The sequence below is a fragment of the Talpa occidentalis genome, unplaced genomic scaffold (genome assembly GCF_014898055.3).
Source record: "Talpa occidentalis isolate TD23 unplaced genomic scaffold, MPIMG_talOcc4v2.1 talOcc4.12, whole genome shotgun sequence".
In the NCBI taxonomy this organism is placed as follows: Eukaryota; Metazoa; Chordata; class Mammalia; order Eulipotyphla; family Talpidae; genus Talpa; species Talpa occidentalis.
Genome location: NW_023601212.1, coordinates 28,295,886 through 28,311,442, shown reverse-complemented (window position 1 = coordinate 28,311,442; position 15,557 = coordinate 28,295,886). Strand labels below are relative to the sequence as shown.

The 15,557-nt window shown below is 40.8% G+C and overlaps 1 protein-coding gene across 1 annotated transcript in view; it reads right to left on the bottom strand.

Moving 5' to 3' along the window:
• The window catches only part of APLP2 (amyloid beta precursor like protein 2), a 70,355-nt gene that overhangs the window by 21,417 nt on the left and 33,381 nt on the right, over positions 1–15,557 (bottom strand). Inside the window, 3 exon segments of the mRNA XM_037505641.2 lie at positions 465–577; positions 7,746–7,869; positions 8,673–8,846. Coding sequence (XP_037361538.1) covers positions 465–577; positions 7,746–7,869; positions 8,673–8,846 — 411 coding nt within the window.

Genomic DNA, 15,557 nt, shown 5'->3' with positions numbered 1-15,557 from the left:
AAATAAATAAATAAAAATAATTGTGGAAAAAAATAAAAGGTGTCCTGTGATAATTTACATTCCTCAATGGTGAAGGGACTGCTTCAGACTCTGACCAAAGAAAGACAAGTGACTAAAGAACCAACTTAATTACCTACAGGTAACAAGATTATGAAATAAAGCGTGTTTCTAGTAGAAGAATGAATGACACCTAATTCTGTCAGTATCTGTCCAGACACAGCTTTTTGTGGCTGTTTTGTGGCTGTTTCCACACAGCTTCAGGGGTTAGGATGACCTTCTTGGGAGCCCCGCTGACAGCAGCCTTCAGCAACAGTCTAATGTCCTAAACTTTAGGGGATGGACTGTCAACATTGCATGTCCCACAAAAATATTATTTCTCTCCTAGACATTTTTAATTTAGAAGATACAAGTAACTGCAAACGGAAGAAAAGACAACACTAGACTTTTCCCACCCATTCCCATACCTCTTTGACCACAGTGTGCCAATGCTGGTGATTCTCACACACATCCATCCGCTCTTTGTGGAAAAACTGGCACTTTTCCGGAACTAGCAGAACATCGCTTACAAATTCACCCACTGGAAAAGAAAAGCTTGGTCAGAAGTCTGATCATGGATCAGGTAAGAATGACCCTCAGTGCAGATTATTATGATAGTGACACAGTCAGGTGTAGACAGGGCAGTCTCTAATGTATACAAGCTGAGGCCCATCCTTCATCTTCGAAGGTCACGGGACATACCGCCCAAGGCACGCAGCCACTAGAGCCCATCGTCCCATCAGAGCTGCAATGCTTGGATTTCCCTTCCTCTTCCCTGACTCAATGCCTTAAGGTCCAGCTGCAGGGCTACAGCAACACAGCACAGGGGCAGAGGTATAGGATCCCTTCTCCACCATCAAACACACACCATCAAACACACATCTCTGATTTAAAATAATGTTCCTAGGGCCTCCCTGGTGGCGGCAAGGGGTTAAGCACGGCACTATGAAGCAATCTGCAGCCTCTGCAGCACAAGTTCAATCCCCGGCCAGCCAGGGGGAAACCCACATGGCACAGCAGACCTCTCCTATCTTGCCCTCTGCTCCCCTCAGCAGTGTATTTCAGTAGATCTACTTGTTCTGCTCCCCACTGCCTCTAGTGAACCTCTCTCCACCACCACCTCCCACCCCCGCACCTCTGGTCTACATTCCAGTTCTTTTATGCATTAATAAAAATAAATCTTAAAAAAAATAAAATCAAAACTTTTAAAAACAACTCCAGGTTAAACTATAAAATGAAATGTCACCAATATTCAGCTACTCCATGATTGATCCAACTGTCTAAACATCTGCAAACCAGAAAAGACTTAAAACCATGAATCTGAAAGTAAACTAAAAAATAATTTTTTTTTAAAATCCCAAAAGCTTAACTCTTTGATTTGACAATTCTGATTGGAATACACTCTAAGAAAATCATTGAACAAGTAGATAAAGATATTCACTACAGTACTAAAAATAAAAGCAATGAACTGGAGAGTACATGTAGTATGAGCCCAGTTGAGGGGGGGGGGGAAACACATTTAAAAGCATATACATTGCCATGTGTAGTCAAAGAAAAAGGCTTACATCTATCTATACACCAAAATGCTCAAGCACAAAAACCCGAAGTGAATTCTGATCACTTGTCCCAACTAAATTTTTTTTAAAAGTGAACTAAAAGAGGAACACATTTCAATCTCAGTTCTGTCATTTCCTTCACTACATTTTGCTTTTGCTACAATTATTTTCCAGCAACTTCCAGGAAAAAACTGACATGGACAGGCAGATCACCATTACTCTGTTTTATAGAAGAACACTGGAAATGATTTGGTCTCACTTTAGAAATTGATCCCAGCTATAATGGTCCTCAGTTTAATCAGTTGGAGTACAACAGATGATGGTGATGGTTTCCCAACTCAATGGACAAATAGAAACGGATACTTTTTTGCTATTTGATTTAATAAACTGATCAATGAATATGGCAATTTAGCAAAACCTAACCTTCAGGAATTCATTTAGCTGAATTTATGATTTATCTGCATTGTCCACCCATTCTTTATGGCTGTTTTTCTTTCATACTAGCTTTACCCTAAACAAGGCCATGTTCACCATCACATTTTTAGAGATTTTTCATTGAGAGTAACTAAAATTCCTTACAAATAACAAAATCTATTTACCTACTTGGAGAAGTCCCAATACTACATTCATGTATAAAGAGACCTAGTGCAGAAGTACTTCTCTAGGAAGACTGTACCATTTATGGGCTTTTGGAAGCCAAGCTCAGGTTTGTCTAGTTTCTTCTGGCACGAGAAACCATTCCGTAAAAACAGTAAAACGAGAAGCACCCTGACCACCCAATGTAAATTTTTGTAAGGTCTAATAGCCACCCCTAGCAGACGTCTTTATCAACAGGGCTCTGAGAAATTAAAGATGCAGAATAAATATCAGGAGCATAAACAGGCACTGCCCAAGGGTTCATACTGGGATTACGGTGCTCAATAACTGCTGATAGGCTATCAAGAATTGAAAGGTAGAAGGCACATATGCAAATGGACACTTGTATGGATGAATGAGTTGCTCCAAGATACCAGCTGACTTTGGTGTGGTAGCCGAAGACCATGCCTCAGAGCTTCTAAGGACCAACAACTTTCTCTGCTAGTTCCACACCACAGTAACATCTCTGTCCAAATCTTCATCCCAAAATAGCCAAAACCGGCCATGGGCTTACAACGCTCTCTTCTTTTAGTGCAGGAGCTCGTCTATATATAAATGTCAGAGATGACTAATTCTTTCCCTCAAAATACCAACGGTTTTGCTGCTTCACACAGCACCAACTCTGTCCTACTAGGATCATCCTACCGACCTAAAGTTTTATAAACAGGGGGGCAATCAGTGTTAAGTTAAAATATAAGGTTCATTTTGAGGGGGATGAAAGATTGAACTGTACCTTTTCACCAAATTGCGAAATACCAGGTAAGAGTCATATAGCTAGTTAAGCCTGGTCTGAGGACACGGCAGAGCTGAGTGAACACAGACAACAAACAATTCAAGAGCAGGCTTGATGCAAACCCCACTAGCAACCTAAACTCATTCTCAAACTGCTGTCAAGTATGCTCATCGAGCGAGACACACCATGCCCTCAACCTCAACAAAAATAGTGGCTAAAGTTAAAGTCTTAGCACTACCGAGCTATTGGCAGCCACTGTGGTCTGAGTTCGATCCCTGGCCAGGGAGCTAACCCATATGGCACAGCAGACTTTCCTGTCTTGCCTGCTGTTCCCTTTAGCAGTGTTTTTCAGTAGCTCTGCCTGTTCTGCTTCCCACTCTGTCTCTGGTGAATCCTCTCACCCCCCACATCTCTGGCCTACACCCCAGTTTTGGTATGCATAAATAAATAAAAATAAATCTTTAAAAAACAGTGGCCAAAGGACACATCCAAACAAATGAGTAGCAGCACCAACCTGTTCTCCCCAGTTCCGATCTCCTCACCCTTCTGACCATGCTTTGGGCTTGGTGGGCAGTGACAGCTTAAAGGCAGATCAGGGTGGAAGCTAACCATATCACCACCATCTCTTTCCTGCAACATGTGGTGATAAACATAACAATAACAACAAAAAAACACAGCCACCCAGAGTATGGTTAACAACCAAAGAGAGCCAGGAGGCTATTGAGGGTGAGGTCCCAGTCATGGCCAAATGTCTATGCATGCTGGGGCAGGCAGAGCCACCTCTACAGCCAAGAAATTAAACCACACTGGCAAGCTATGGATTAAAATTCAACCAAATCACTATTTGACACAGCTACAGCCAAAAAGAAATGCACTCACTAAAAACCTCTTTTGCTTAGAGTACACCTAGTCCTGCCTGTTTTGCCTGCATAAGCCCACTCTCCACAGGCTCCTTAGGTATTCACAGCCAAGGCATTCCAGTAACACTGGTTGCTGTAACTCGACCAGTTGGTATCACAGATGATAAAGTATATAGGACTCACACTTCTAAACTATCCATTTTTAGTACAATTTGTATATTAAAAGAATTGTATATGGTCACATAACTCCATGAATATATACTATAATCCATAAACTGTATATTTTTAAATGGGTAAATTATGTGAATTAAAAAAAATAAGCCTTTTAAGAATCAGAGAAACTGATCATTTACAGGGAATACTGTGCAAATATACTAAGGATTATGGAATTGGAGAGTGTCAATATGAGTTCACTGTTTTTTATATACAAGAATGTTTATATGTATATCTATATCCATCTGCTGGGTGGGTTTAGAAGGCCTAACACTGTAATAGAAGTAAGTAAAACTTAATGCCCAGGATCTTGGCTTCTAAATACCATTCCCCACTAAAATCTGGGCTTCTTGGAGAAATGCCTGACTCCATAAAGGAGTTTGAGGAGATGAGAAAGCTGGCTGATATCTTTCAGAGTGCAAAGTGATTCTGGAATGTAAACAATTTCTTCCGTGGAAGTTTGTCACTGACCTGTGTGTTCTGGAACTACAAAACATGAGTATTTGGGCTAAAGAAGAGTTTTTCTTGGGAAATAAACAATCAACTCCGTGTGTGTGTGTTTTCATCATATATATATGACATCTTTGTTGTACCAAAAAAGCAGTTTTCAAAAAATTATAGGGTCATGAACCAGCATGAAGGAGTTCCCACTGGACAAGCCTAGTTCATTAATGAGTCCTTAATGAGTCCTTAATGAAATAGGTGGAGGCAGATACCATCTTAGCCAGGAGGTAACAGTTATCATTGGTAATGAAACAAAGTGATATCCTTTAACTTCTAATATGATGCAGCAAGAACACTTTGGTGATGGCCCCCTCAAAAATGCAGAAATCAAAAGGATCATAAGACAAATCCAAACTGCAAGGCACCCTACAAAGTACCCAGTCTATACTCTTCAGAAAGATTAAGGTCATAAAAGATAGGAAAAGGCTATAGAGAGAACCAAATGCAAATAAGATCTTGAATTAGATCCTGATGTAATGGGAACAGGCTAACCTAAAAATAGATCTGTAGCTGAGATAGTAGATTAGTAATAATTTTCTGATTTTGATGATACTACAGTTATACAGGAGAATGTCCTTATTCTTTGAAAATATTCACTGAAAAATTAATAGATAAAAGGACACCATGCCTGCAACTTAAATAACTCTCAAAAGCAGGTAGTGGAGATTAGGACACTTGGGGGGGGGGGGTCACAGATAGATGATGGGTTTATTTTATGATCTTAATAAAATATATTAATGGAAAATCTGAGGAAAGGGTGTATAGAAGTCCTTTGAACTATTTTTTGCAACCATTTATAAACCTCATATTAATTTTAAAAGGCAAGAGTAATTCTAAAAGATTATAACCAAAGAATTTTCTAAGGATCCTATGAAAGTACAGGTGGTGCTGTCCTGCAAAGACATTAAAGTCTTTTGTTTCTTAAAATATGACAAGGAAGAATTGCCAGTTTTTCTTTCCTACAATCTCCCTTAACTTCAATCACCAGGAACGTTATCAGCTTAGACTCAGGCAACTGTATTTATTTTAAAATACCAATGGATTGCTCTACTCACTGTCAAGAAGCTGTTGAAGTGGTTATTAGTGTAAACACAAATAACTGTCTGAATTATGTAACACCGAAGACTGAATAGTGTTTTATTCAGTAACCAAAATGCAAAGAAGATACTGAAGAGCTTATGGTCAAATTGTCTTTTAGCCATTTAATTAATGACAGTAGTATTTTGCTGTTATGTTCCATAACACACTGAAACACTCCAACTACAGTATTTGGGGGAAGGGGAAAGCAGTACAATGAAGTGTTTATTGTGTACCAGCTATGGTAGCAGTCTTGATTTGTAGTTATCATTAAGCATGTACCCTCCACCTAGGCACAGTGCATGTGCTGAGGAGATAAAAGAGTGAAACAGGGTGCCTGCTGTCAAGATGTTTACAACTGGAGAAAAGATACATAAACAGACCATCACTGTGCACTGTGAAAGCTGCAATGGAAACAACATAGCACCCTGAGTGTCTCTTAATTTTTTCACAGCATCCCCATGCCAAAAGAAACTTAAGAAGTTAGTCACATGCAACAACTTAACGAGGACTGTCTCCTAACACCTCACTGCATAACTCCTTCAACTTTCAATCCACTGAACACATCTCCCTTGTTTCCTCTGCTACAGCAATTTTGGTGTGATGCTGGCCTTATATCACAGGAAATGTGAAAGCACAGCTCCACAAAGATATGAGGTCACTAAAAGGAAAGGAATGATCTAATGTTGAAACTGAGTACCTCCAGCTAGTAGTTCACAGGATGTCTGACAGATGTTTCCCTTGAAAATCAAAAATATCCTGCAATGTCCCTATGAGTTTGTTGAAACACCCTCAGTGCAGTTTGGGAATTATGAATATAAACATATTTAAGAAAGAAAAATTAGGCTGGCTTGTAAACTGAGCACGTGTGGGAAGATAAGGGTCTCCAAGATCTCATGCTCCGAGTTTTGGGAGGGTAACAGCAAGTAACATAGAAGATAGGGCAGGAGGACCAGGCTGCAATCTTCAGAGGTAAAGATTCTGCAAAAGGAAACTATTGCCAAGTATTATTTCTCTATTGTCTACAAATATTCAAGAACATTCTTGTCCACACGCACACTACTGCATGATGCTCAGTTTTAAAGTAAATGGTATTAAGCCCAGGCAATGTCCCTCCTTTCACCTTCTGAATACTTGAAAACAAAGTAATTGCTATGTATTTTAAATATTGTCAGGTGCTTACTCTTCCTGTTATTTTGCTACATGTATTCCATTTTAGAAAGATTTTAATGAAGGCAGGGAGGGGAATAAATTACTTCAACAGCAAAAATTAAATACATCTTCAGAACTACCATGCATATCCATGTTAATGCTGTATCCGTGCTAATCCTACATGGATCATCTAAAATCAATTGTTTTAAGCTTCTGTGATCAGATCTGTTTCTGAATCACCCAGAAACATGAGTATGATTCAGATTATCAGTGATGAATGGTTAAGATGAATACATTAAGCAAATAAAATATGCATCTGAAGCGACAACTGTTTCTGGGCAACAAGATGTTACAATTTTACTGAAGGCAGCTCTGACTGCTAACACCAACCACACAGAGATAAAAGCATCCTTACCAGACCTGAGCCCTTCATGATGGCTGGTGGCACGGGACCTGGCCCCAGCATCCCTGACTCTCCCCTTGGCAGCTAGGAGTCAGTCACTTTTCCTGAAAAATACTACAGTGTCTGACTAACAACAGAAAGTCAGGACCCTGCCATGTGTGGGATGAAGTAGGGGGAATAGAAGACTGTGCTGTGGCTGTGTTTTGTTTTTTTTTTTTTTTTGGGGGGGGGGTGGCTGTTTTAATACCACTTACTATTCTGACTGTAAGCCAGTCACTCTGGTGGCCTGCTCTGCTAGCAGCATTCTTATTCAGTGCCGGAGGAAAAGGCTCCTCCTTAAAAGACAGAAGGATGCTCACAATGACAAGGAGAGCTAGTGACCCTCAAGACAAGTCAACTCCTGACACCAGAAAAAGGTAATTATTCAATTCAGAAAGTCCCCTGATAAATTCCTAGAGCTTTCAGATTCTTAACAGATGTAGCTACTTCACATGAGCCAAGGGAAGAGTAAATTTGAAAACGAGGGACACCTGCACTTCCCTAGCAGTAACCAAGAACTCCTAAAGGGCACTCACCAAGACACTTGAAAGGTATCACAATATGGCTCTTGCACTCTTTTTTGTCCCTCCGGCACCAATTGTCAACATTAACTGCCTGGTTTGCTTCCATCACGTTTGTGATCTGTAGCTCTGGATACATCTGCAAGGGAAAAGAACACACCAAATATATTGACTCTGTACCTAATAAATAACAACCACTCACACATAAAGAGGAGTGTCTGTGTTTACTCAGCTTCACCATTACCCTCTAGAAATCCAAGGTTCTGTTCTGCTGCCCTGAAGTCAACTGAACTCACCCTATAAACAGACATGTGGACTGTCTTTCGACAGGTAGATTTCAGACCTCTTCTAATGTGTTCTCTTCTTAAATAGGAGTCTGTATTTAAGGACATGCAAAAGGATGTTTGCAGCCCCAAACAAATGTTATCAAGCCCGGTTGGGGGTGGTGGTAAATAGTTGAGTCTGGAACTATAACATTTCAGAGGCAAGTCTATGGAAATTTTATTAATAAAAGTACAGAATACATCAACCCTGGCCATATATACTAGTTTTGATAAGAAGTTAAAACATCTCATATTCTTTTCAAAGCTAGGTTTTGACACCAAGTTGAATCAGTTCTGAGACGATCATTTACAATATTGGTGGCTTTCCATGAGCAGATAGAAAGCACAAGCATACACATGGCCTGTTTTGCTTCACATCTTCCCATAGTAAACCAGGCAGTACTTCTCTGGTCCTTGCCAATCTTCTGCAGCACTCCTCCCTGAGAGAACAGTGGCGCCTCAGTCACTTCATACACTTAGAAAGAAGGCCGGTGCACCAGTCACTAGCCACTTGGTCTCAGGCCAAAAGAGACAACTGAGAGTATCTATTTCTAAGGTAAGTAGGTTCAAACTTGACACAGAAAAAAACACGGTTTTAACTTTCTGGCAACACTCTTACCTCCTGACAGTACTGAAGAACTTCTTCTTTTGTTCCAAAGCAGCTCTTAGTGCCTGTTGGGTCAGGTTCCCACTTCCCAGTCTGAATGTTCACATGCATATTTAACTTCCCACAAAGCATTGCAATTTGAGGCTCAGCAACAGCAAATCCTGTTCCAGCATTGGCTGCAAGAGCCTACACCAAAGGGGGAAAAGAAGAGCAGGTCAAAGGCACAGTCATTCACTCTTTTGTGACAGTGAGAATCTTTATTACTTACCATAGCTTAATAAACAAATCCTATTCCCAGGAGCTATTAAATCAAAAATGAACAAAAACCAAACAAACAAACAAAATGTCTGAAAGTATGAGATCAAAAGAAAGGTCGATGGAAAATCTAACCCTGGATTCCCAACTGTATACTCTGACTATAAACCTATAAACCGGGTACCGTCCATTTTAATACAAGCCAATCAGTCTACTATCCATTCCTTAATTCACCAAATGACAAAAGTGCAGAACAGTAATTTTACTGGATTCACTCACACAACAAAATTTCACTGAGCAAGTACTACATTGCAAAGCAATGTGCTCAATGCTTAGGACAAAGCGTCAGCCCAACCCGCTCTCATAGGGCTTCCAGTCTAGTGCAAGAGTCACCCCTCACACAGAAAGCATGCTCACCTCCCAGATGTGTGAAGAAGGGAAAACCCACGGTGCTGAAGCAATATATCAAGAGGGACTCCTGGGCCTCCCCAGTGGCGCAGCGGTTGAGCGCCGGGTTGCAAAGCTGCCTGCAGCCTCTGCAGCACCAGTTCGATCCCCGGCTACCGGAGGAGGGTCCCACTTAGCGCGCAGACCTCTCCTGCCGCTCGCTGCTCCCCTCAGCAGTGTGCTTCGGTCCTTCTGCCTGCTCTGCTCCCCGCTCTGGCTCTGGTGAATTCTCTTACCCTCCTGCGCTTCTGACTGTACCCAGTGCTTGCATAAATCAAACAATCAATCAATCTCAAAAGGGACTCCAACTTACGACTGGGCAGGGAGGTGGCTAGGGAAGCTTCCTAAAGAGAGTGACTCTTGCACAGAGCTTTGACATCAGAAGTAGTCTGTGAGGTAGATGTGGTTCGAGAAGGGTGAAGAGGCTGCCAGGGACAGGACTAGACAGTCCAGAAAATCAGAAAGGATTTTGTCCTTGTCCCTGGAAGTGCTGAGAGATTTTATGCACAAAGTTAATGTTTCAAAAGGCAGCACTAATGCGTCCTCTGGCTGCAGGGTGAGAAACAGACCGAAAGGAAACAAGAGTGTAGAGTGTACGAAGTGGGAGGGCTTGGGAAGCTGAAGCTGCAGAGGCCAAGAATGAGGTAATGGCGGCTTGGGCCAAGGCAGTGTGGTTGGGAGACAGTCAAGAGAGCACAGAGCAAAATGGGCAAGACTTGGAGATGGATTACACAGAGGGATGAGGAAGAGGAAGGTGTCAAATCTGGCTGCATTACTCAATGAGCGTCATTCTTGGTAACAATTCTAAAAGGGATTTCATCCTGTTAGGTAAAAAGAATCAACTACCCCATAAAATTCTTTGGTTAGTGTCCTTTTCTTTAGGAAAAGATTAGGTAGCGGTTAACAGTTCACAAATCACAGGTGAAAAACAAGAGAGGTATTATGACAGGAAGGGTCCTGCAAAGCGTTGTGACCTAGAAAACACAGCCATCTCTGCATCTAGAAATACGGCAATGTGGAAAGTTATTGCCACTGTGGAATTCTGTAGTGTAAAAATGCTTCAAGATAAAAATTAAAGTTTTTTTAACTGTAAAAACTTAGGGAGTAGTATTAAATTGCATGTTCTTTATAAGAAGAGCATTAATTGTGAAAGCCTTTTCCTATTAAGAAAGGGCAGGGCCTCCCTGATGGCGCAGGGGTTAAAGTCTCGGCCCTATCAAGCTATTGCCTGCCACTTTGGCATGAGTTAGATCCCCAGCCAGGGAGTTAACCCACATGGTGCAGCAGACCTCTCCTGTCTTGCCCACTGCTCCCTTCAGCAGTATTTCTCAGTGGATCCGCCTGTTCTATTCCCCACTCTGTGAATCACCAGAGGATTCTGGTGAATCCTCTCACACACACACCCACACCTCCAGCTTACACCCCAGTTCTCGTAGGCTTAAATAATTAAATCTTTTAACAGGGGGGAATAGCCAAAGCTCTAATGAAAAAAAAAGAAGGAAATGGAGGCATCACACTCCCAGACTTCAAACTATACTACAAAGCCATAATCATCAAAACTGCATGGTATTGGAACAAGAACAGACATACAGACCAATGGAATCGAATAGAAAATCCAGAAATAAACCCACAGATTTATGGTCAACTAATCTTTGACAAAGGAGCAAAGACTATGCATTGGAGCAAAGAAAGTTTGTTCAATAAATGGTGCTGGGAAAACTGGGTCGCTACATGCAAAAGAATGAAGCTTGACCACTACCTCACACCATACACAAAAATCAACTCAAAATGGATTAAAGAACTAGACATAAGACCTGAAACCATAAAATACATAGAAGGAAATATAGGCGAAACACTACGGGATTTGCACATCAAAGACATCTTTACAGACACATCACCCAAAGCAGTGATAGTGAAGGCAAAGAAAAACAGCTGGGACTACATCAAATTAAAGAGCTTCTGCACAGCAAAAGAGACAGTAACAAAAACAAAGAGAAACCCCACCAACTGGGAGAACATTTTTGCACCCAACACTAATGATAAAGGACTGATCACAAAAATCTGCAAAGAGCTGATGAGACTCAGCAACAACAAAGAAAATAATCCAGTCAAAAAATGGGCAGAAGAGCTAAAAAGAAACTTCTCTGAAGAGGAAATGCAAATGGCCAACAGACATATGAAAAAATGTTCAACATCACTTGTAATCAGGGAAATCAAAACTACCATGAGATACCATCTCACACCAGTGAGAATGGCACATATTAAAAAAACTAGCAACAACAAATGTTGGCGAGGGTGTGGAGAAAAAGGAACTCTTCTGCACTGTTGGTGGGAGTGCAAACTGGTCCAACCACTATGGAGAGCTGTGTGGAGATTTCTGGACCTACTAAACATAGAGCTTCCATATGATCCAGCAATTCCACTCCTAGGTATTTACCCAAAGGACACAGAAACATCAATTCCAAAGAACACCTGCACCCCTATGTTTATAGCAGCACTGTTTACAATAGCTAAGCTTTGGAAACAACCCAAATGCCCAAAAATAGATGACTGGATCAAGAAGATGTGGTACATATATACCATGGAATATTACTCAGCATTCAAAAAAGATAAACACATGCAATTTGCAGCAACATGGATGGCGCTGGAAGGGATCATGCTCAGCGAAATAAGCCAAAAAGAAAAAGAAAAATACCAGATGGTCTCACTCATAGCAGGAATCTAGAAAACTTAAATAAGGGACCAGGAAAATGAATATAAGAAAGTGAAAATCAAAATCAACAAAAAACTATGAACCAGAGACACTTTTTGGGGGGTGGGGGGCGGGAGGGGAAGGATTGGGGTCAGAATGGGGCGTTTGCAATTGTATGGGGGACTATAAAAATAAAATTTATTATTTAAAAAAAATAAAAAAATAATAAAATTGTTAAGGGGGAAAAAAAAAGAAAAATCTTTTAAAAGGGGGGAGGTGATCTGAGTTTTAAAATAATGGGAAAATATGTACTTTCTAGCATCTCTCACTTCTGTATGATGGACTACACAGATGGGAACAGTCCTCTAATCATGAGACTACATTTGATTTTAAATACATTATCTTTTCTCAGCACAAATTTACCATCCTACACATGTTTTGCTTAGGAGCTTATTCCAACTAGTCTGCCTTTTACTAGTGGAAGAGAAGAAAGTTCAAACACTTGTTGGATAACTGGGGGAAAGCTAATTTGGGATTTAAATGTTGCCAAGATCAATCAGGGTTGAAGAGCACAATTAAATCCAGTGAGAACAATTAGCACCTTTATTAACAGGTGTTGATTGTAGACCTACTGTGATAATTATTTATTAACATCGAAGGCAGATCCTATGCCTTCAGTATAACTGCAGATAAGCTACAGACTGATACAAAGTCCTTTCTCCCCCAAAGAAAGAAAAAATATTTAAGGGAATCTGCTGCAAGGAACACACACCTATTACATATACTCTGATGTTGTTTGATTCAAACAAATCATTAAAAGGTAAAGGATGCACAAGACAAATGTGTTTAATTCTTACACTGAGTTCAAGATGTAAAAACAAAATGCCACTCACTGGCCATTCTTCTGTTGTGAGCTGTATCTAAAGAATATGGCTAGAGGGCCTCTCTGGTGGCTCAAGGGGTTAAGCACAGCTCTGTGAAGATAGCCACAGCCTCTGCAGCACAAGTTCCATGGTTCAATCCCCGGCTGGCCAGGGAGCTACCCACATGGCGCAGCAGACCTCTCCTGTGTCACCCGCTGCCCTCTCAGCAGTGTTTTTCAGTCAATCTGCCTGTTCTGTTCCCCACTCTGTCCCTGGTGAATCCTCTCAAACCACCCCCCTCCCAGCTCCTCTGGCCGATACCCTAGTTCTTGTATGCATAAATAAATAAATCTTTAAAAAAAAAAAGTAAAGAATATGGCTAGAAAGGAAAATGGGTACATGTAAATGAGTCCAGACAAAGGCAAGGGCAAAGGAACCTCAGGGACACGTTTGTGAGCTGAAACCAGTGTTCTCTCCTTGCACAATATCATTCCTACTTCCAAAGTCCAGATAGGAATGAAGAAAATCCAGGAAGACATAATATGTGAGAAAGCCAAATCAACAGGTCACAAGGAAAGCATTTCCTAAGCCTGTAATAAAGAACGACCACCGATTACAGCTGAAAATTGTTGAGCACTATTTCCTCAATTCTCTCTAGGGCCGTGTATATATGTATTTTTTTTGTGGGACCCTCGCCAGCGGCCGGGGAACGAACCAGCGCTGCGGAGGCTGCGTGCAGCCTCACAGCCCAGCGCTCAACCGCTGCGCCACCAGGGGAGGCCCTATGGCCGTGTATATTTTAACATGAAAGGCAGCTAATAAGCAAACAGGATTTTGGGCGTGATATCTAGTTTTTCACAGGGGGAGGGGAGGAGAAGAAAACCATTTACCTGCTAAATTCCAAAAGTGAATATAGGTAAGAAACAGTGTCAATTACTTGTATAAGCTTCCCTGAGTCACAGCCATGGAGTGGTCAAAATTGTGCAGGAGGCCATTTATCAGCACCAAAGATTATCTTCCACATGTTACTCATTATGGTTGTTGGCTAAAAGACCACAAGAGTTCCAACTGGATAAATGTTCAGTTTATGGGTCAACCACGGAGGGCAATACATCAGTGGTAAGTGCATTTGATCTTTGTGCTGAGATGGTCAGCGTTACCTTCCCTGAAGAGAATCTGAAATACCAGAGGTTAAAGCAACAGGAAGAGGCAGCTCAGCAGCAACAGCTCCTCACATCAGTTACCACCAAGAGAAAGGAAAGTAACTGGAATCATTCCAGACAGCTAATATGCTGTAGTGATTCACTTTTGAGTTCAGAAAGATTAATCCTTGTGGTCATAAGAGACTCTCAAGAAGGTATCATCTGAAATATAAAAAGCCTCAGTGGGCCATGTCTAGGAATCAACTAATCAAACATACCCCAACCTTACCTAGAATATAACAGGATCATTTCTTCTGTAATGTTTGTACTTCTTTACTTTGAAAACACTCTTATTTAATGTGCTCTCCATTTTCTTAAGCACACACCATGCTTTGATCCATTACATCAACATATAAATCAATCTGTTTCCTAATCTAACATGTTACAAATGGGATTTCACTGCCAAGTCAGCACTTTTGATATCCTGTGAACCTAGAATCCTCTATGAAAGAAAATTAATGCCCCGTGCTTTGGCACTTAAGCCAGTTCTTGTGATCTATGCACATTGCAGCACTTTTAAGGCTTTGAAAACAAATTGCATCAATTGCTTTCCTAGTCTAGTGCTTCCATTTTACTTAATAATTCATTCTTAATAAGAAATTCCATTTTATTAATTTGGCTTGGGGAAAGAGTTTAGCTATCCAAGCACAGAAAATTCAACTTGGTAAAAAAGTGCTTTTAGTAACTTAGTTGAAAACCTGAAATGGCTATAAGCAATAAATAAATAAAATCTGAATGGAACTTAAATCAGGGCCTTTCATTAGCATCTCCAGAGAGGCAACTCCTGTGCCCACCCAAGTGTCACACAGCCACTCAGGACCAGCACAGTGCTCCTAACCCAAGCACAGATGTAGCTTGGATATTTCCTTCCTCCTTAAAGCCCCAGGATATAATGTGGCTCCTAGGTGTGAAAGTGACTGCATTTGGAGGGAGCATCTTCTAAAGAGGGTTTTTAATCTTGTAATTGAGTGAACCATGTTTTCTTGGATAAGAAGTTGCTGCATTTTAGCCACTCAAGTGTTCAAGCATTATCCTGGGAAGACAAGTTAACCCAGTTCCAGGTCTAATAAATACTGAAGGCAGCAAGCTTTGGCAGCATCTAGTTACCTCCTGCATGCTAGTGATAGCAAAATACAGCACTTGTACTCTAAGACCTTCGGTTATTTTAAAGAGTCAGTAAAATGGCCATTTACTAATAGACAAGAAGATCCTATACTCATTCCTCTTTGTTCAAGTGGTATTTCATGATTCATAACTTACAAATACTTAAACCTATGCCCATAAACATTCGCCCGAGACTTATTGAATTGAACAATTATTAAAATCCTGTTCTTCGCTTAAGTTTTAAGATATCTCCCCAATATGTTTATGAACTACAAAGGGGAAAAATACCTTCACAGTAGAGGCCATGAAGTCAATCTCACCAGCAATAGGTGAA